General features: G+C 49.6%; 1 protein-coding gene across 1 annotated transcript; it reads left to right on the top strand.

Annotated features, from left to right (window-relative positions):
- Positions 1-13,912: 13,912 nt before the first annotated feature.
- On the top strand, positions 13,913-22,062 carry FGF23 (fibroblast growth factor 23). The gene is made up of 4 exons (XM_024733125.1): positions 13,913-14,108; positions 19,733-19,836; positions 21,186-21,503; positions 22,042-22,062. Exons 1-4 carry the CDS (start codon positions 13,913-13,915, stop codon positions 22,060-22,062), a joined length of 639 nt encoding a protein of 212 aa, XP_024588893.1.
- The last annotated feature ends 643 nt before the right edge of the window (positions 22,063-22,705 follow it).

The following is a 22,705-nucleotide window of genomic DNA, read 5'->3' as shown; positions in this document are numbered from 1 at the left end:
AGGAATGGACTAGTATCTACAAATATGAAAAGATATTTTATGCATTCATGGCAAGACTTTTTCTTAATTTTTTCAATATTTCTAGACTATGCAGTTCATCTTCAAGTTTTTTCAAATTGTCACAAATCTCCAAAAATATTTCCAATATACTTATTGAAAACAATCCACGTATAAGTGGACCCACGCAGTTCAAACCCATATTGTTCAAGGGTCAACTGTATTGTGAAGTTTTTCTAACTGGCCTCCCTACATACAGTCTTACCACTCCTCAGATTTATTCACCACACCGCTACCAGTGATCATCTTTAAACCCACGTTTATTTATTTATTTATTTGGCCAGACCACGTGGCTTGTGGGATCTTAGATCCCTGACCAGGGATGAAACCCGGGTCCTCGGCAGTGAAGGTACAGGGTCCTAACCACTGGACGGCCAGGGAAGTCCCCTTAAAACACAGCTGTAATCCTGTTAATTCCCTGCTCAAAATTTCCAGGGCATCCCCCTAGGCTGAGACTATAATCTAAATTCCTTAATATGTCATCCAGGTGCATGTGTAACCCGTCTCTGCCCACCTTCTCTTCTCATTTCTCACCGCTTCTCACCTCCTTTCATACTGTGGTTAGATTGAAATTCTCACAGCTCTCCAAAGATGCTATGTCCCTCCACAGCCCTGCATTTCCACGTGTGATGTCGCCTTTTACAATCTCTCCTACAGCATGCCTTGCCCACGTGGCTAGCGCTTCCTCCTTCAAAACTCCACTCCGCTGTTGAGTCTTCTGGAAGGCCAGCCTGACGTCCCCTGGCCAGTTTTGAGGCTCTTCCTGCTGCTTCCCAGAGCTCTCCAAACACACCTCCCTTGTGGCCCAAGTCACACTCAGGGGAGTTTTCTCTTTAGCAGGCACAGGAAGGCAAGAATAGTGGCTTCATCCACTTACTTCTGAACCTACCACAACAGCTGGTGTATATTAGGCACTCAGTATATAGTCACCGAATAATTGGATAAAGATTCAGTCCACCTCACCTTGAAAGCCCTTCATGGGGGTGGGAATGGAAATATAATACAACATGCACACACTTATTAGAAACCGTTGGGGACCAGAGGAGCTATAAGGAATGGGAGGGAATGTTGAGGACCTACTATGAATCAAGCACTTTACATATGAGGTAGACAGTATATCCCCATTTTTACAGACATCTTCACTAAGCTCTGAGACCACGTAACTTGTCCCAGATGGCAGGCAGTAAGAGGACAGAGGCTGGAAACCCCGGATGTATTAATCAGGGAGTCGGAACACCCATGCTCTATAGCCCATCCAAAGAACCCTGGTAGGTACCACCTCACCTCAGGATTCCCCAGTTGAGGAAATGGGTACAACTCATTGGCTGTGAGACATTGGGTCAGTCAATCACCATTTTTAGGTCTCAATTTTCTTCTCACCTACAAAATGAGGGTAATAACCCATGTCACCTCCAATGCAGAGCTGAGAGCTGAGGTGAAGTTTTCTTTTTTTTTTTTTGAATTTTATTTTTTTTTTATAAAGCAGGTTCTTATTAGTTGTCCATTTTATACATGTTAGTGTATACATGTCAATCCCAATCTCCCAGTTCATCACACCACCACCCACCTCTGCTGCTTTCCCCTCTTGGTGTCCATACATTTGTTCTCTATATCTGTGTCTCAATTTCTGCCCTACAAACCAGTCCATCTGTACTATTTTTCTAGGTTCCACATATATGCGTTTATATGCGATATTTGATTTTCTCTTCCTGACTTACTTCACTGTGTATGACAGTCTCTAGATTCATCCACATCTTGACAAATGACCCAATTTCATTCCTTTTTATGGCTGAGTAATATTCCATTGTATATATGTACCACAACTTCTTTATCCATTCATCTGTCGATGGGCATTTAGGTTGCTTCCATGACCTGGCTTTTGTAAATAGTGCTGCAATGAACATTGGGGTGCATATGTCTTTTTGAATTATGGTTTTCTCTGGGTATATGCCCAGTAGTGGGACTGCTGGATCATATGGTAATTCTATTTTTAGTTTTTTAAGGAACCTCCATTCTGTTCTCCATAGTGGCTGTATCAATTTACATTCCCACCAACAGTGCAAGAGGGTTCCCGTTTCTCCACACCCTCTCCAGCATTTGTTGTTTGTAGATTTTCTGATGAGGCCCATTCTAACTGGTGTGGTTTTCAGGGATCTTAGTTCCCTGACCAGGGATGGAACCTGGGCCCTCTAACTAACATTGTAGTTTTGATTTGCATTTCTCTAATAATTAGTAATGCTGAGCAGCTTTTCATGTGCTTCTTGGCCATCTGTTTGTCTTCTTTGGAGAAATGTCTGTTTAGGTCTTCTGCCCGTTTCTGCATTGGGTTGTTTCTTTTTTTAATGTTGAGCGGCATGAGCTGTTCATGTATTTTGGATATTAATCCTTTGTCCGTTGATTCATTTGCAAATATTTTCTCCCACTCTGAGGGTTGTGTTTTGTCTTCTTTGTAGTTTCCTTTGCTTTGCAAAAGCTTTTAAGTTTCAGTAGGTCTCATTTGTTTATTTTTGTTTTTATTTCCATTATTCTAGGAGGTGGATCAAAAAAGATCTTGCTGTGATTTATGTCAAAGAGTGTTCTTCCTATGTTTTCATCTAAGAGTTTTATAGTGTCCTGTCTTACATTTAGGTCTCTAATCCATTTTGAGTTTATTTTTGTGTATGGTGTTAGGGAGTGTTCTAATTTCATTCTTTTACATGTAGCTGTCCAGTTTTCCCAGCACCACTTACTGAAGAGGCTGTCTTTTCTCCATTGTATATCCTTGCCTACTTTGTCATAGATTAGTTGACCATAGGTGTGTGGATTTACATCTGGGCTTTCTATCCTGTTCCATTGATCTATATCTCTTTTTTTGTGCCAGTACCATACTGTCTTGATTACTGTAGCTTTGTAGTATAGTCTGAAGTCTGAGAGTCTGACTCCTCCAGTTTCGTTTTTTTCCCTCAAGACTGTTTTGGCTATTCGGGGTGTTTTGTGTCTCCATACAAATTTTAAGATTTTTTTGTTCTAGTTCTGTAAAAAATGTCATTGGTAATTTGATAGGGATTGCACTGAATCTGTAGGTTGCTTTGGGTAGTATAGTCATTTTCACAATGTTGATTCCTCCAATCTAAGAACATGGTATATCTCTCCACCTGCTGGTATCATCTTTAATTTCTTTCATCAGTGTCTTATAGTTTTCTGCATACAGGTCTTTTGTCTCCCTAAGTAGGTTTATTCCTAGGTATTTTATTCTTTTTGTTGCAGTGGTAAATGGGAGTGTTCCCATAATTTCTCTTTCATATTTTTCATCATTAGTGTATAGGAATGCAAGAGATTTCTGTGCATTAATTTTGTATCCTGCAACTTTACCAAATTCATTGATTAGCTCTAGTAGTTTTCTGGTGGCATCTTGAGTACTCCCTATGTATAATATCATGTCATCTGCCAAGGGTGACAGTTTTACTTCTTTTCCAATTTGTAATTCTTTTTCTTCTCTGATTGCTGTGGCTAGGGCTTCCATAACTATGTTGAATAATGGTGGTGAGAGTGGACACCCTTGTCTTGTTCCTGATCTTAGAGGAAATGCTTTCAGTTTTTCACCATTGAGAATGATGTTTGCTGTAGGTTTGTCATATATGGCCTTTATTATGTTGAGGTAGGTTCTCTCTACGCCCACTTTCTGGAGAGTTTTTATCATAAACGGGTGTTGAGGGCTTCCCTGGTGGCGCAGTGGTTAAGAATCCGCCTGCCAATGCAGGGGACATGGGTTTGAGCCCTGGTCCGGGGACATCCCACATGCTGTGGAGCAACTAAGCCCATGTGCCGTAACTACTAAGCCTGCACACTAGACCCCACGAGCCACAACTACTGAGCCTGCGAGCCACAACTACTGAGGCCTGCGTGCCTAGAGTCTGTGCTCCGCAACAAGTGAAGACACTGCAATGAGAAGCCCGTGAACTGCAACAAAGAGTAGCCCCCTCTCGCCGCAACTAGAGAAAGCCCACATGCAGCAATGAAGACCCAACGCAGGCAAAAATAAATAAAAATAAAATAAATTAATTTAAAAAAAAATGGGTGTTGAATTTTGTCAAAAGCTTTTTCTGCATCTATTGAGATGATCATATGGTTTTTATTCTTCAACTTGTTAATATGGTGTATTATGAGATCAAGTGGTCTCGCCTTGAAAGGCACCATGGGCGTGACAGGTGCCTGACAGCTGCCATAAAGTCAGGGTGAATGGATGAATTCCTCAAAAATACGAGAGCATGCCAAAGGAATAGACCACGTGCTACTCAACACATCTGTGCAGGGAGGGCTGGAGTGATGATTGGTTGACGCCCTCGGGTCTGGGGGAGGCTGGTGGGGACGGCTTCCTTTACGAGGTGAGCGGGCTCCTTTCTGAAGGGAGGGAGCTCTGTGTTTTGAGGAAGAGAAGGAAGAGGAAATAGCTCAGGCAAACCTCAGTGCTGGTTGAGAGCATGGGAATATGAAACTGGGTTCGACAGAACAGATATGGCTTCCTGGAGTGGGAATCAGAAATCACTGGAGGTAAAGAATAATCTGCCTGGAGCTGCTTCCAAAGCAGAGCCACACCCTTTGCCCATGTGTCCCCACACCCTCAGGAGAAGCCTGGGCAGGAGCCGTGGTCCCACCGACAGGTAGCCGAGTGAGGGGCACCGAGATGGGATGCTCTCGCTGACATGGTTGGTGATGCCACTAGCTGTGGGGTAGGCTGGGACTTGAGCCCAGGTTTTTGTTTTGTGTTTGTTTTCATTCCAAGTTCAGTGTCCTGCCATCACGTCAAGCTCAGGGAAGAACTCATCGCTTCATTCAGTAAATACTTAATAATCTCCTAACACTGCCAGGTATCGGAAATAACTCTGAAACGACGATGGCTCTGAAGGTCACCTGTGAGGGATTCTGAGAGCAGATGAGAACCACGTGGGAATCGTCTGAAGCTGCAATAGGAGGCTGGGGAAAAGGAGCCCTAACAACAAGAAACATTCACCGTCTACCAAGCGGGGCTATGTGACCCCTCCCCGTGAAATCAAGTACCACATATGTCATCGTATTAAATCGGGTTGACTATCTAATGAGCAGCTACAATTATGACCTTTCTTTTTAACTTTTTATTTTATATTGGAGCCTAGTTGATGGACAATGTTGCATTCGTTTCAGGTGTACAGCACAGTGATTCAGTTATACATATACGTGTGTCTATTCTTTTTCAAATTCGTTTCCCATTTAGGTTGTTACGTAATATTGAGCAGAGTTCCCTGTGCTATACAGTAGGTATGACCTCCTTCCTGACAGGTGAGGAAACAGAGGCTCAGAGCGGGAAAGTGGCTTGATGGGGTAGAGCTCCGTTTCTGGCCTGAACTGTCCAACCCCAGGACTCTGCTTACTCCGAGCCACACTGCAGACAAGTGACTCACAGAGAGAGAGGGAACAGGGGGTCTGAGCACGGAGCACAGCGGGAGGGGCGAGAAGGCTAGGTTCTCGCCTCTACCGGCGGACTCCCACCCCCTCCCCATCATGCGGGCCGGAGCATCCTGTCTGCCCCAGCCCTACGCCTCAGCAACCGTGCCGTCCTGCAGCCTGAGGGGATGCCTGCCTCCGGAAGCCCCGGCTTCCTGCTTTCTGCTGAACCCACAACGCGTCAGGCCGGCTTTCCCAGCTGCGGCACGCAGACGACCTGACCTTACAGGCTGGGGCTGAATCACCAGCCCTTCAGCTAGAAATAGCCTTCGCAGAAGTGTGTGGAGGGCCACGTGTACACCGGGAGGGGAGGGGGCAGGGCAGTGTGTCCAAGGAGTCCCAGGACCCCGAGATAACACGGGTCCGGATGTGCTGCATCCCAAACACGGTAGGCTGGCCTTGGTCACAGGCTCCAAGGAGGTGAGTGGGCACCAGGATGTCTGCTCTCCGACGTGGGCTGCGTGACGAGGCCCAGGCATCCTGCGAGGGAGGGCTGGGTTCCGATGGGCAGCCCTCGAGCGCCAATCAGATCAGGCAGGCTGCGCGCGCACGCGCGCACACACACACACACACACACACACACACACACACACACACACACACACAGAGACACACGTGACTCTGCAGTCCACAGCGCCCACCGTTCTTCCCTGAGAACAATCCCAGCTTGACAAGCATCGCTGTCTTCTCTCTGGTTTTGGTCAAAGGAGCAGAGTGGGGTATTAGGAGAAGGCGGTAGCCCGGCAAAGCCCGGCAGGCAGAGCCACGGAGGGTTCTAGACTTTGCTCCTTCTTCCCCACCTAGAAGAGAGCAAACCTCCAAAGTTCACGCTGTAGAGCTTGTTCCCAGCGTACCACGTCCTCCCAGCTCTCCCCTCGTGTTGTTCTCTGCCTACCATGTTCCCATCCCAGCAATTCAGTCCCTGAAAACAGGAATGTTCACAGGACAGGGGGGTGTCATTGGTGGAACTCCGAATTCAAAGCAAGACGGCCGGGGTCTGACTCCCTGTTCTGCCACAGTCGAGGCGTAGAACCTCGCACAAATCCCAGATTGATCCTCAGTTTCTTCATACGTAAAATGGGATTCTTATTCTCCCACGGGGTGGTCGGGGAGATCCGATAGGAGAAGGCACGTGAGGATGTTCTGTGAAGAGTATTCCGTTAGGAAAGTTCTTTGTAAATGTCACGGGGGCTTCTGTTATTACACAAGACTTGGGGCATGGGGACCAGTCCTGGCTTCAGTTCAGATCACCATGGGAACGCCGCTGAAATGTCTCCTGCTGTGACACTGCCCTGGCCTCTTCCCTGGGGTTACACGTGGGCCCAAGTAGGTGTGAGAAAGCACTTTGTCACTGGGGTTGTTTTATACCTGGGGCAAGGTCCTACCTGGTGACCTTGGAACAGGGCTTCCCAATTGTCTTCACATGGTGGCCGACATAGAAGGTGACATCTGTCGGCACACTGGACGCCCATCCTCCTAGGTCCCTGCCACTGCAGCCAAGAGTCAACGGCCCTGCACACCTGCTACCCCTGGGGACTTACAGGATGCACAGCTCAGGAAAGCTCCACTCCGAATTATAAACTTCTTTAAAAAAAAAAGTGAGATTGGTTGGTGGAGGTGTGGGAGGTACAGATCGATAAACTTCACACTGAGAATCCTTATTCAAAAGCTGTGTCCCCGGTTCCTCCATCCCCACCCCCATGCTTCCCCAGCAGGTCTGACCTAAGTCTCTGACTTTACTCTGAATGGAACCAGCACAGGCCTGTTCTTTTCACCCAAAGTGAACCCTCTGTGAAATCACTCCCACAGCCTGGGACACACAGCGTCATCTTATCTCCCCCGAGCTGTAGTGGTGGAGGCCAGGAGAGGGTTTCCAGTAAGAAGCGTGTTAGCGGAAAAGAGGCGGGGGAAGACGTAGGGAAGGAAACGGGACTTGAGGCTGCAGCCACTGGTCATTCTCTGTCCTCTGCTGTCAGGCTCTTCTGTGACCTTCCCTTACCCGGGGTCCCCAGCGAAGGCATCTGCAGGGCTTTAGCCCTCTTTCTTCTGCAGCATAAACTTTGTTCTGGCACCAAAGGAGAGACCGCAGAGGCATGGATTCTGTGATATTACAGAAGCCCCTGTATTTCATTGGGGAATGTATAATGAGGGTTTTATTTATGTATTTGGGTTTCCTTCTGAGTACCTCTTATAATAGTGACCTATAATATTAAATTATTAAAAAAAACAGTCCTATGTATGATATTAAATATTAGATTAGAGGCATCTGTAGAATCTGTAATTAAAAAACTAAATAATAAAGATCAGAGAGGAAATAGATAAAATAGAGATTTAAAAAACAATAGAAAAAAATCAACAAAACCAAGAGCTGGTTCTTTGAAAGGATAAACAAGATTGACAAGCCTCTGGCCAGGCTCACCAAGAAAAGAGACAGAACCCAAACCAACAATATAAGAAATGAAAAAGGAGACGTAACAACCGATACCACAGATGACAAAACACCATAAGGGAATACCGTGAACAATTATATGTCAACAAATTCGACAACCTAGAAGAAACGGACGAGTTTCTAGAAACACACAGCCCACCAAATTGAATCAGGAAGGGATAGATCATTTGAACAGACGGATCACTGGGAGTGAAGTAGAACCTGTAATGTAAAAAACTAAATAATACAGATCAGAGGGGAGATAAATAATAAAATAGAGATTAAAGGCGTCTGCCTTGCTAGAGCTGATCCCTCATCCACTGTGGACATTATAAGCAAGGCAGTGGGAGAGAAACAAGGCCATCAGCAGAGAATGTAAACACTGCCAGTCACTGTCTACAGGTGGGCAACTCCCAGTCGATCAGGTCAAGTGTAGCAGGTGACTAAACAAACAATGCAGGAGGGGGTTGGAGGACAAGACAGTGTGCAACCCTCAGAGAAACCCTCAGACTAAGGCATCCGGGAGGGACTTCAGAAACTGTTTCATTCACCATCCGCCACCTCCCCAGTTTACAGATGGGGAAACAGGTCAGAGGGAGGACATGGTCCCTCAGTTTGCACGCACAGATTTCAAAAGAAACGGGTTCCCTTTGACGGGGAAGCTGATACACATGACGGGGGCGGGTAAGGGATCTGCTCGTGTCTTATCTGAAGGAACGAAAGGTAACTAGTGTACGCAGGCAGGTAGATGCTGTTCTGGCACATTTCATTTCCCTGACCCTGGAATGAATTGTTCCAGGTAGTGATTTTGACACTGAATCAGGCCAATGCCGTGGCTGAGTTTTGTTCTCGTTCTTTTGAATATACTTTCCTTTTCAGAGCAGTTATAAGTTAACAAAAACGAGCAGACAGCAGAGTCCCCATATACCCCCTTTCCCACCCTATACACAGTTTCCTCTGCTACCGGCATCTTGCATTAAGTGGTACGTTTGTCTCAGTCGATGAACCAACAGTGATGCGTGATGATTAACAAAGGTCCAGAGTTTACGTGAGGGTCCACGGTGTGTCGTGAGTTCTGTGGGTTTTGACAAACGCACCATATTGCGTTTCCATCATCAAGGTCTCCTACAGAACAGTTTCACTGCCCTAAAATGGCCCTGCACTCCAGCTCTTGGCTGTGGGTGTCCTCCCAGTGCACAGTTCCCTTCACTGTCTCAGACGGTGGCCAAGTACCGCCAGCCACAGACAACAGGGTGCAGTGCGTGCACGGCACACTCGCAGGGCTGGTCCTGCCACTAAAGCATTTGCTCCCAAGAGATGCTCTTGTCCCAGGAAGACCTCCATCTCCTGCTTCTCCTCACCCCCAGCCACTCCCCCTTCCATGTTCTCACGACAGCTCCCTCTCGGTCACCGTCTAGCGGAGCCCCTCCCGCCAAGTTCATTTCTGTTATATTTGAGATTCCACATATAAGTGATATCATACGATATTTGTCTTTCTCCGTCTGACTTACTTCACTTAGTATGAGCATCTCTAGGTCCATCCACGTTGCTGCTCATGGCATTATTTCGTTCTTTTTCATGGCTGAGTAGTATTCCATTGTATATGTACCTCTTCTTCTTTATCCATTCATTCAAATGTAGACGGACATTTGGGTTGCTTCCATGTCCTGGCTATTGTAAATAGTGCTGCTATGCACATAGGGGGGCATGTATCTTTTTGAATTGTAGTTTTCTCTGGATATATGCCCAGGAGTGGGATTGCTGGGTCATATGGCAGCTCTGTTATTAGTTTCTTGAGGAACCTCCATGCTGTTCTCCCTAGTGGCTGTATCAATTTACATTCCCACCAGCAGTGCAAGAGGGTTCGCTTTTCTCCACACCCTCTCCAGCATTTATTATCTGTAGACTTTTTAATGATGGCCATTCTGACCCGGGTGAGGTGATACCTCATTGTAGTTTTGAGTAGTGAAGTTCTTGAAGTGACCTGCTAGCACTCCTCACAGGACTGTCAGAGCATCAGATGGGATACTGGGTGTGTGTATGCATCGTAGGTTGGGAAGAGCCAGACAGAAGCAATCGGTCTTCTGCCCAGAGCATCGTCAGCACCTCGAAGAACAGGACTGTGCTTTTTCATTCTTAGGCTTCCCTAAAGACTTTCTGCAAAGCACTAGCCATAGAATAGACTTTCCATAAACAGTTACGTGTGGGTTGATTGGATGCATTAGAGGAAGAGAGAATAGGATTGGATATTAGGAATGGAGCTTTAATCGTCAGGAGAAGAAGACACAGGGTGGCATTTTCAGGAAGGCTGTAGCTCTTCCCCTATGACCCTTCATCCTGGAGGCTTAGACATCCATCTGCCTGACGCCAGGGATTGGATGGGCAAGATGCCAGGGAAACCACTGCTTAAATGATGGAGCCAGAATCATAAAGAGGTGGGAATAGGGAGCAGAGACCTCCATCTGCAGACGGAGCCTTTAGACAGGGTCCAACAAAGCAAAGAAAACTGTGGTCCATCCTGAGACCACCGCCCCATTCCCTGGTCTTTCTTTTACCAAGATTCCTCGAAATTTTTTTCATCATAGTTTAACAACAGTCAAAACAACATTTTTGTTTTTGGAAAATTGTTGAAAACCTTCACATGGAGAGAATACGACCTTGGGAGAGAATTCTCTGCACCTTCTCAGAGAGGATTCTGAGAAGTCAGGGGATGAGGGGAAGGAACGAGCTTGTGGGAATACAGATTTGTCTAGTCCCCAGGCCATATTCAGAGCCTCTATTCTATGACTGTACAGGCAGGGTCTGGACCGGAAGTCCTGCACAGAGCTCCCGGGGCAAATTCTCCCAACGCCAGGGCAGGTGTCCCCCACCTGCTGCATCCCAGGCAGCCACGTGGGATCCATGGACAGAGATATCCAAAACCCACAAGCCACCGGTCTTGTCCTGAGCTTCCTGTTCCCATCTGGTACCAGGGTTTCACACCTGGTTCCCAAGGTCACAGGCTCCCAGATCCTCCGACCTGTGCAGTGACGGTTGATGCCCTCGAGGGGCCAAGAAAAGGAGCACACTTACCCTGGGCTCTGTCATCCTCGCCCTCGGAAGCTTCTGAGGAGATGACACAACTACAAGGCTCCGAGCACTGTACGGACTTAGCATTCCGTGCTAGGACTCCCCAGAAAAGCCCATGTACGTCTTAGGCTGGAATCCTGGAAGGGGATGGACAGTGAGATGTGGCTCGGTCCCTGTGTATTGACCCCAGTGCACAGGAAGGGTGCAAAATCTGTTCCTTGGTAAGAACTGTAGAGTCGGGCTTAGGGGTTACAATCTCTCGGGGAGCTTTGGAAACAAGTGCAAAGAGTCTCACCTTCATTCAGCAGGGCGAAGGATGGTCCTGGGGGAGTTATGGTTGTTCTCTCGGGCAGCCAGGTTGGGAGCCCCCCGCAGGAAGTCTAGCCAGGAGCTGGAAGGTCTGCCATCCCTGCTACTGGGCAAATCCGTACCTCCAAGCTCAATGGTTCCTTATCTCAGGTGGGAAGAATTACTCTGAGATGCTTGCACCTTCCTTCACTCTCACCAAGTGGGGGATCCTTCCTCTCCCCGAGATCAGCCTACTCCTCTGGGCGGTCCTCTGCCTTCAGATGCACCTGCCAGGCATTAAGGGCTGGTGGGGAGTCTTTGGAAGTGACGTAGGCCGGCACATCAGTTCTGTCTCCTAACAGGACACACGGAAGTGGCCGGGGAGGTTCCACCTCCAACCAGTCTGGGACCAGAGCGCATGACCGCATCCTTCTCTCAAGACACCTGCCCTGCCTCCTGCAGCACCTTGGCAACTGCTGGGAAACCCCTTCTCTGACCCACCCTGCAAGTCTCCCTCAAGCCCCTTTGCCCCCAAGTCCCCCTTGACCACCGTGTCCACCACCGAGGTCTGTCCGTCCTCTGGATGCTCTGGTATGTCGCACCCGTCCTGGTCACCCGACGCCTCTCACGTGGTGGTGCCTTGTATGGAACAAGGTCTTCTCCGCTCACTTGCATCGTGGGCCCCTTGAGGATAAGTTTGCTCTGCTTTGTATCCTGTGGTGAACACACGTACGAACCATTCTGTGACTGTTACGAAAGAAAGCTGTCTCACACATAGCACTGAAGTGTCCTAAATCTTCTCTCTAACCCGGGGGGACCAGCACCCTGTGTCTTAGAGACACATCCTGGGTCCAGGCAAGGAGCACTGTGCCCCTTTTCTCCTGGACCTGTCTCTCCTGCTCTTGTGGCTTCAGCCCCAACACGGGGACGGCTCAGGACACCCGGATTCAAATCCAACCTCTCCCGGTATGAGCTGCACATCTTCGGGTGCATTATTTAAACTGTCTACATCGGCCTCCTAATCTATATAGAGGAAGTACCTGTACCTCTCCAAAGGGTTATTATGAAAAGCGAATGAGTTACTACAAGTGAAGCACAGCATAAATTCCATAAGTGCCAGGTGTCTCTGAGATCATCGGAGGAGCAGTGGAGGGACCCGGAAGACCCTGTCCCGGCTCTCCTGTTTATTTGTTTTGTGACTCTGGACGTGTGAACCCCAAGAGCTCCATTTCTTCGTGTCTAAACTTAAAATATGGATGACACCTGGGGAGTCTACCTCACAGAGTGGCAGCGAGGTTCAGATGAGCTCATACACGTGAAAATGCTTTGTAAACGATAAAAACACGTGTATGGGCAGGATAACAAATGCCACTCCTTTGTGCCTGCGTCTGTGTGACCACCCTTCCCGTGGTGCCTTCTGCGTTAGCTGGGAGCGCCTGGGGCGGGGATCACATCGCTCCCCTCTGCCAGCAGCCCCGATCTCTAGCCTGCCGTCCGCACATGGTCTGCACTCAGTAGAGGGGACGTGGGAGGCGCAACAGTCCCCTCGCAGGTATGTTTTTCTAGAAGGCGTGCAGTGGCTTGCCCCCCAGGGGTGGCCCGTGATAGGACTGTCGCCCCACACGAGAGGGCACATCTAGTCCCAGGAGCCAGGCCCCCCACAGATACTAAACGTGGGGACGCCTGGCCTGCGGCTCTGCTCCCGGGACCCTCCCGGGCTCCGGTCCCTGGGCTTAGCCAGCAGACGTCATCTTCATGAGGTTTCTGAATTCACCTCCACGCTATTGGAGAGACCACAATACCAGTGGGGTCGCCCTCGGCAGTTCAAATCAGGGAAACCGAGCGATCAGACCTCAGCATTCCGTAAAGGAGCAGGGACTCTGAGGCCTTTCTCCTTTCCTCCCGTCTCAAAACCCTCCCCAGGTTGCAACTTTGCTTTTGTGCCTCTGACTCGGTCTCCCACATCTTCACGAAGAGGGGGTCTCAGAGGACGCCACTGCCTGGTACTGACCTGGATTCCTTCTGTATCCCTCAAAACACCCACTTAGGGCTGTGCATAGACAAAGCTCTGGGTGCTTAGTTCCGGATTGGAATTAAAAAGACTGAGAAAAACAAAATGAGTGACTTGATGGGAGATTAGTTGCACAGGCATCTGTTGACTGCACGAGTGAAGCTGGATTTTTTCGGAACCACTGGCTGCCTTCGCATTTCCTGGTGGAAGTGGGGCAGGTCAGCAGACAACCCAGTGTCGTAGATAACTTTTGCCCACACATCATTCACTTTTGGGAGCGTTGGCTTGAAATTTGTGTGTGTGTGTGTGTGTGTGTGTGTGTGTGTGTGTGTGTCTGGAACCGACGTGCCTTCCGTGAGCCTCAGAGATCCCTGTATTCTCTTCAAATGGGCTGATTACAACACAGAGGATGTGGACGGTGGAGTTTTTCCTGTTTGATGTCACACTGCTACCCTTTAAAAGTCCGAGGGAAAAAAAGGAGGGAATGCAGCCTAGGAGCCTCAGGCCAGAAACCAGCAAGGAAGAGGAGAAACAGTCCAGGGAGGCCAGGGGCAGAGCCAGGGTCGGGTTTCAGACTGCACACCAGCCAGAGAGCCGCGATGCTGGGGGCCCGCCTGGGCCTCTGGGTCTGCACCCTGGGCTGTGCGGTCCACGCCTATCCCAACACCTCCCCGCTGCTGGGCTCCAGCTGGGGCGGCCTGACCCACCTGTACACGGCCACGGCCAGGAACAGCTACCACCTGCAGATCCACAGGGACGGCCACGTGGATGGCTCACCCCAGCAGACCATCTACAGTAAGTTGGGGCTCCGTCTAGGCTGGGAAGAGGGGGGACTGATCTGTGCCTCCACCTGCAGGGACTTGGGGAGGCCTTGGCTGGACCAGAGGGCTAATCCAGCCTCCTAGCTTCTCGCCCAGGATCCGTGAGTGCACGTGTGTGTGTGCGCGCGTTTAAACCTTGGGAGAAGATTCTGCCACCTCCCCAATTACTGTGTATTGGTTTCTCCCAACCAGAATCATCTCCATCTTAACTAAAGTCCATCTTCCCACAATAGCAGCCACTTTCTCTGTGCCCTGTCCAAAGAGTCAAAAAAACGTACAAAAGACAGGCAAGGAGGCTGGGAGCCAAAGAAGTCAGATCGGTCAGTAGACGCTGAGTTTTGGCTCATGAACTTTGGACTGGGTTAACGGTAGAGGTTGTGAAGATTTCTGTACCAGACCAGGGCTTGGAATAGATAAACCCAGAGGCTCTTTCCAACTCAGAGCTTCTAGTATGCTGGCCTTATAAAAGTTCTCAGGGAAAATGTATTAAAGACTAGACTGTCCAGGAATCCTGTCTTGATGAGTCTGACCCAGTGCATCCATCCATCCGTCCATCCAACAAGCTTACTAGGGGCTTCAGTGGAACCCAGGATGCTATGAGCTGGGGAGTCTTCTCTGTGGAGCTGAAAGGTCCACTTATTAGTAAATTAAACTGGTTGGGAACTCACTGAAAACATGAGACAACCAGAATGTTTTTAAAGATTAGGTTTGTGGAAAGTTGGACCACAGTCCACAATAGTCAATCAATTAGCTGTGTTTCCGATGTCCCCAGAAGGAATAATGGGGTGGGGGGGATGACAGATACTGAAAAAGACAAGGTCTTCTATTTTAGGAAAACCTGTAAAAATTAAGGATCCAGAAAAATGCCAACTGATTCAAAATAGATCCAATCAGAGAAAGGAAAGAGTAAGCACAGTCTCTGTTTAATTAAAGACAATTTCTTATAGGAATAATGACTGGCCCTTTATTAGTGCACTAAATTATTCTGTAATTTTGCTGTGGCCTTGCCATACGCAAGACATTCATTCTGCTAAGAGTCAAAGGACCTTAAACCTGGTAGTGAGAGAGATGCATGTGCAAAGCCAAGAGTTCAGACCTCTTCAGGTGCCCAGTGGATGGTGACAGGGGGTGAAAGAAAGGAGGAAGTTCTCCCCAAATACCAAACAGGTTCCAGAACTTAGGGGCACACAGTGGATTCAGGAGTCAACATCCTGGAAGCCAAGTTTGAGTCCCATGGCAAAAATTCTGAAATAAATCTGGATACAGTTGATGCATCCAAAGTATTGCCCGTTTTATTCAATGGATATTTAGCAGAACCTACAACGTGTCTGACGTCGTGAAAAGCTCTGTGGCTTCAAAGGAAGACCAGCCCTTCACGCACCTCCAGGTTTCCAACCTTCGTGTCTCCCAGCTCATGATCAGCTTTGAGGAAACACAGTTTTGCCCTCTCGTGGAAGGCCGCCCTCACTTCAAGATGAGAGGTGATTTAAAACGCAGGACGGTAGATTATGGTAAATTATTTTGATTCCCCTACATGGAAAGGGCTGCAGACAATTAGAGAATGCTTATAAAATTTCTCTATAATCACAGAATCCTTTTGATGAAAGGAAGCCCCCGAAGACACGGCCTGGTGGGGGGAGAGGGAGGGCTGTGAGCGGTGCCCGGAGTGGGTAGGGCTCAGCCCACTGAGTTTGCAGCATGAATCATAGAATTTTCCCTCTTATATCCACCGACCTCAGGCCCCGAGAAGGCACAGAGCGCTAGCTGGAATGAATTAAAATGACTGAGAGGAAGCAAAGTGAATTGAACTGATTTCAGACTTTTTTTTTTTTACAGAAATGTGATTTTGTTTTGTCATATAAGGAACCTACTAAGCCTTGTGTCTCTGGCAATTAAGGAACCTGGGGAGGGACTGAGTCAGGGGCGGGAGAGAGACACTTCTGCTAGTTTATATAACATTTATACTATTCAGATCAGTTATCATCAGCATTATATATATAGATAGACAGACAGATATACACACTAAGATAAAAAGTTACCCAAAAAGGAAAGAAGAAACACGGATGCCTGTAGCTCCATAGGACAACTAAGTAACAGGCTGGAGAAGGATTTGTAATGACCTCCCCAATGAACGCAAAGCAACGGTTTTACATTGATGGAAAGGTGTGGAGTGTTTCTTCCCCTCCTAATTAATTAGATTTCCGGTGAAATGTGGTTCACTTGATTACTGTGCTTTACTGAATTCTTCATTAGTAGTTGAGTGCTCAGCCCATCTTTGGTTTGCTGATCGCTGTAAAATTATCTGCCTACAAGATTCTATATCCTCGTGACTTGCAGCTGGTGTCAGGGAGTGTGTCTCCAATGTCTGTCTCCTTCCTACTATAAACAAGGCTACCCTCCCACTCTCCATGAGCCCCACTTTGTGGCAACAGCAGCAAAGAGATGCTTATTACCCCTGGTTAATATTACTCCCTGGCTCCAGGTCTTTTTATTTCCTCTCCTTCCCCAACGTCACTTTCTTGAAGCCGAACTATCCTTGGGCTCTCTAACCCTTCAAAACGTTATCTTTCTTTTGGGGAGCTCAAAGTCCTTTACATCCATCATCTGATTTATCATTTATTGACCATGAGACTAGAATAGGGCAGATAATTTTCTACTTTTATAGCAGAGATTGAGGCAAAGTGGTAATAGTAACAACCACCGGCATTTAGAAAGTGGGTTTATAGCAGATAAAAATATTATCTCCTTACACCCCGAAGAAGACCAAATGAAGTAAATGATTCTACTCCATATGAGAAAACAGAGGTTCAAGGACTCAGATAACTGGCTTGTGGCCACATAGGCAGTAACTGACCTAGGGGAGACCTGGACCCGGGTCCCCTGCTTCTTCTGTATCACGTGCACAGACACGAAAGGAAATGTCCTTTACACCTGCCGGGCTCCAACAGGTGTGGTCCCAGCGGCCAGTGGTTCGTGCCTTCTTTCTGCCAAATGCTGCCCTTGGGTCGGTGCAGACCTGCCTCAGTCACCTGCACAGGGAGGACAACTGGCTCTTCCATTTGCTGGACTTTTGCACCGGCTCCTGTGCGTTTGATTCAAGCCTGTGCGTCCTCACGGCAGCAGCTCCCGGTGCCCCTGAAGGCTGTCTTCTGTCCTCGACAGCCCTGGAGACAACGCACACTGCTCACAGGGACCCAGGCATCGGCTGGCAGCTGGCAGGGTGTGGGCTTATCGTCAGGGGCAGGCCAGCCATCCTCCACAGGGCCTTCCACCTGCTAAATGTTTTCAAGGCACTTTTTTACAGCATCATCCCATTTGATCCTAGTTGCAACCCCGGGAAGCAGGCAGGAGAGCTGTGATTCTTCTCTCTTCCCAGCTGAGGACTCTGAGGCTTGAGCGATGAGTTGCCCAATGCTACAGAGTTAGTACAGGGCATAACAGGGACCAGAATCTTAGCGCCCCAGTTCCGGGCTCCTGGCTCAGCACCTCTCTCCTGACGCCCTCGGGGGTACCGTGACCTGGGGGCCTCACGGCCGTGGCCTGGATTTCGGCCCTTGATTCCATCTTCTGAGGTTTGTCGTGATGTCAGCTGGAGACGAGCTCCAGGGTTGTGGGCAGAAGATGTTAGGGTCACTCCCCTGAGTTTCCTGAGTTTGAATCTTGCCTTGGTTTCCTCATGATTTAAATTGGGAGGCTGCTACTTCCAATATTAATACTGGTGACGTTAACAACATAGCTGGTTTTGTGGGGGGGGGATTATTTTCTTATTTATTTATTTAGTTATTTTTGGCCGCGACCCATGGCATGTGCGATCTTAGTTGCCCGACCAGGGACTGAACCTTCACCCCCTGCAGTGGAAGTGCAGAGTCTTAACCACTGGACCGCCAGCAAAGTCCCACAGCAGCTATTTTGAGAGTTTAAAAATGTGTCAGATACTCAGAGTGCAGCATCTCAGAAACAGTTACGAAGTGTAATTCTTTTTTCCCCAAGTAGACTGAAAATTCATCAGGCTGGAAACAATTTCTTACATGTTCCTTATGTCTCTCTCAGGCCTTCTCTCAACATCAGCCATAGATCTGAGACTCACAGGCAGACCCCGTGATGGAGCATTTAATATCCTCTGCACCTCCCATGCCCCACCCCACTTCCAGAAGCTTCCCTCAAGCCTAATCCTTAGCCAAACTTGGAAACCGATGACCTCTCCTCTTTGGCCCTCTGCCTGGGCTTGTTCCCAGCCTCATGGCCTCTGCCCCACATCATTCTGACTTCTCTGTGCTCAGCTAGTGTCTAGTACTGCCTGCTGCTTTTGGAGGGCTCTGTACTGAGCCTCCATGGGGTAGATCTGGGTTATGAGTCACCCCATGAGGCACCATCACTTACTGGGCACAGATGCCTGGCGTTTCCACCCTCTCCAGGCTACATTTCTAGAAGACTCGACCCCCTGCCTGGGCTACCTGCCTGGGAACCATGAGGCCAAATGAGATGTGTGGGGAAATTCTGTGGTCGGCAAAGGGAAGAGGCCCCAAGACCTAAAGAGATGATGCTAGTAGAAAATGTCAGGTAATTAAACAGCATCTGGGGAGGACATCTTGCTGAATTGGCACTCATATCACACCTTTTATGGTCTCATTGTACCCTTGCTACAAAACAGAAACTTTAACTACTCACTGGTACTCGTTAGAATTGCACATCCCCATGGGGGTGGGGGGGTCACACTTAAAACTGTTGTCAGTTCCTCAGGGTGTAGGTAGTGTGAATGGGTTTCAGGCCTTCGTCCAGGGCTACTTTTTGAGAGGGGCTGCACCTAGGGTCACCACCAAGTGAGAAAAGGACCAGGAATAGCGATGAAGAAGCAAGAAGTAATTCCTTGCATCCCAGGATCTACTCGACATGGAAAGATAAACCATCTGCTTCTAAGTGGCTCACCCTAGGGAGGCACTAGACATGTGAACTTATTAAAGCAGGTGAGGAGATACATGCTCTGAGAGAGGCGAGTCGGAGCGGCTGAGAAGAAAGAACAGGTCATTTTGATTAGGGAGATTAGGAAAGTCTCCATAAAATAGTGACATCCGAGCCTGGCCTTGAAGCGTGAGTGACCTCGATAAGCAGAGGGGGGAGGAGAAGATCCATCCGAATACTTGTTCTTGACACATGAAGGGTGCTGACTGCTGTATCACTGACTCCTGCACGGCTCCCTGGGTGGAGGGTCAAGATGGATGCTTGAAAGACGTCTGGGCGTAGACTTAAAAATCACAAAAGCAGAAGGCTTGGGAGGATGTGACCACCACCACAGACATTAAGAAGTATAAGCCAGGCAAAGGGGAAAATAAAGAGAGTCCAAGCACAGAGAGAAACGTGTTGGTACAGGTGGAAGCAAGCTGGGAGTTCAGGGCGCTCCTTACAGGCAGGAGGAGACGCAGGAGGAAGGTGGGGAGGGGAGAGGGGCGGGGGAGGGGCGGTCAGAAGAAAGAGGCTGAACAAGGACCAGAGGAGGCTTCTGTGAAATCATCACCACCCTTTAGATCAATCAAGGGAGGGTCCTTGGAGGTAGGGGCTGGATGTGAAGCCAGGTTTTGACTTGAATGATTTTCTCCATAGGTGCCCTGATGATCAGATCTGAGGATGCAGGATTCGTGGTGATAACAGGGGTGGTGAGCCGGAGATATCTCTGCATGGACTTCAGAGGCAACATTTTTGGATCTGTGAGTTTCTTTTTGTGCTGGGTAATTCTTTGCAAATAATTATCTCATTGCTCTGGCAAAATGTAGAATTTTATAGCTTAAAGATTCCACTTGCACATTACCTGGGTGATGTTTTCACTGAGTACTTTTTTCCATCTAAGTATCCAACGCTCAGGCTTATACAGCTGAGGTCTGAACCCAGGCCATCTGGCTTTGGAGCATCTGGGCTCTCAGTCCCTAGTCCTACCTGCCCTTTGGTCCCCATTTTTTAACTAGCACAGCACCTTGTCTGCAGCCCAGGTCCTCAAGTCACATACGTTCGTGTCGGAAAGTCCATTAGAAAGAAAGGGTGAGAGGCCACTGGGGTCTCATGATCTTGTTACTAGACATCCTTGACCTTGGGCAAGTCCCCTATTTCTCTCAACTTCAGTTTCCTCACCTGGAAAAAGTCAAGTGGGATGGACCATGTGCCCTGTGGGGCTCCCCCAAATCAAGATCTGTAACGAACTCCCTCGGCCCCAGCTGTGATGGCTGGTCTTTTGGACTGGTGAGCAAGGGCTTTCCCAAACTACAGGACGCAGCATATCCCAAAGTACGGGGGGGGGGGGGGCCTGGACAGAAGCAGGGCTGTGCATCTCAGAAGCTCTTCCCACCAGAAATTCCAAGAGAGCAGTTACTTCCTGTTTTACTTACTGCTGTGTCCCAGCACCCACCATAGTATCTGGCCCAGAGTACATAAGTATCTGTTGAACAAATACAGATAAATAAGTACATAAATACCTGCTGACCGCATACAGGCACATGCAGAGTCCTCATCTGTAAGATACTTACTTCGTGGACTTCTGAGGATTAAAGGACATCCTACGTAAAGGCCCTAGCAGGCACTTAGCAAAACGCAGCACCAGTTAGTGGCAGAGTGAGGGCTCACGTAGGTCACCTGGTGATGAAGTTCATGTCCCTTAATTCCCAAACTCTGTTCTGCCTCCGAGGGGGAGTCTCCTTACTTATGTGCGGCCCTACAAACCCCAGCCCACCTTTGTCCAGGTGAGGAGACAGACCGAAGCCACCTCTGAGCCAAAAACAAAAGGCAGAGAGAGGGCAGGCCTCTCCGTCCAGCCCGGCCCCGGGCAGCCAAGTGCCGCCGGCGGGTCCCCAGGCGGCGCCGCGAGCTCCCCAAGCCTGTCCCCACCTGCCAGTCGTAACCGCAGTTTGGAAATGAGTGGAAATCACTTTTGCTCAGCAGGGCACGACGGGGTTAAAGGCAAGGCCCGAGGAGAGTGGGTGGGAGGATTGGGGTCCCGGGATGGAGCTGGTCCCATCCAGCCCGCCGAGGACTTCGGCCTCACCCGGTCGCCCCGCCCCGCTTTCAGCATCACTTCAGCCCCGAGAGCTGCAGGTTCCGGCAGCGGACGCTGGAGAACGGCTACGACGTGTACCACTCGCCGCAGCACCGCTTCCTCGTCAGCCTGGGTCGGGCCAAGCGGGCCTTCCTGCCGGGCACCAACCCGCCCCCGTACGCGCAGTTCCTGTCGCGCAGGAACGAGATCCCGCTGCTCCACTTCGCCACCGCGCGGCCCCTTTGGACGCGCGCGCCGGGCCGGGGGGCGCCGAGCGCTGCCGGCCCTTCCCCAGCTTCGCTTAGGGCGGCCCAACTCGGAAAGCCAAGCCGTCTGGGGCGCGGGCAGGAGGTGGGGCGAACCGGCCCCCCCGCTCCCTTAGCGGGAGGTCCCCGGGGATTGCCCTTGGAGGCTGGAGCGGTGGCGCCCCTCGCCTTCCTCCTCCCACCTGGACGCGCTCCTTTGGGAGAGAAGGGGTTCCCTCACCCCCAGCCCTTCCTCTTCCCTCTCCTCTCCTCTCCATCAGTCTAACATTAAGAACAGGGGCTTAGCGAGTTGACCAGCCGGGAGGTGAAGCAGGGAGCCCAAGCCAGCGGCTTCTCCACCGCCACATGCTTTGTGCCATCTGCCTGGACCCTGTTGGCAGGGTTTGAGTTTGCAACCTTGACCTGGGCGATTAACAGCTCGACTGAGCAAAACCCATGAAAATCCTAACCTCAAGCCTTCATTCTTCCTTAAGCATCTCTGGAGAAGGGCCGTCAACAAGACTGGGGGTAGGCTGGTCAAAACTTAGCCAGAATGAGCACCCGGAGGGCGGAGGCAGGGATCAAGCTAGAGACACGAGCTCCTTACAGGATGGCCCCTTGCCCTGCTCTGTCCCTCTGTGCAGCCAAAGCCCGGCCCAGAGTGACGATGCGCTTCCCACGTGGCCCCTGCGTCTTGGCCCTACCTTTGGCTTGAGTGAATTGGGCCTGAGGAGGAGTTTTGGTCTTGGCTCCTGAAAATCTACCCTGCTAGGATTTGTTTTTCAAAATGGAAATAAATTCAAACTCTCCCAAGAGGCCCTTAATTAAGCCTCTGCTTTCAGGTTGAGTGGTGATCCATTCTGGATGAATCAGACAAATGTAGCAAGGAGGGGCCTTGTGACAACGGGACTGCTCTGGGTTGGGGTTTTTTGCCAATTGTGTCTTTTTTTTTTTTTTTTTTGCGGTACGCGGGCCTCTCACTGTCGCGGCCTCTCCCGTTGCGGAGCACAGGCTCCGGACGCGCAGGCTCAGCGGCCATGGCTCACGGGCCCAGCCGCTCCGCGGCATGTGGGACCTTCCCGGACCAGGGCACGAACCCGCGTCCCCTGCATCGGCAGGCGGACTCTCAACCACTGCGCCACCAGGGAAGCCCCAATTTTATCCTTTTGTGAAGTGGCATCGGGGATTCCGGGGAAAGAAGCCCAACCACCAGGGATCACAGTGTAGGAGTCAGGAAAAGCCAGCGCTGTCAGCTCTTCGCCATGACCGCAACCCGCCCTGTAGCCGTGGCTAGAGGCTTAGCTAAAA

The sequence above is a fragment of the Neophocaena asiaeorientalis genome, unplaced genomic scaffold (assembly GCF_003031525.2).
Source record: "Neophocaena asiaeorientalis asiaeorientalis breed wild unplaced genomic scaffold, Neophocaena_asiaeorientalis_V1.1 scaffold150, whole genome shotgun sequence".
NCBI lineage: Eukaryota > Metazoa > Chordata > Mammalia > Artiodactyla > Phocoenidae > Neophocaena > Neophocaena asiaeorientalis.
Note: the sequence above shows the minus strand (reverse complement) of the source record. Positions and strands in the feature narration are given on the sequence as shown.

What these genes read in the sequence shown, in the direction of transcription:
- FGF23 (XM_024733125.1), top strand. Translation starts at nt 13,913, where the DNA reads ATGCTGGGGGCCCGCCTGGGCCTCTGGGTCTGCACCCTGGGCTGTGCG. An exon ending in GAGGCAACATTTTTGGATCT is followed by an intron (nt 19,837 to 21,185) that starts GTGAGTTTCTTT and finishes CCCCGCTTTCAG; the next exon opens with CATCACTTCAGCCCCGAGAG. An exon ending in GTCTGGGGCGCGGGCAGGAG is followed by an intron (nt 21,504 to 22,041) that starts GTGGGGCGAACC and finishes CCCTCTGTGCAG; the next exon opens with CCAAAGCCCGGCCCAGAGTG.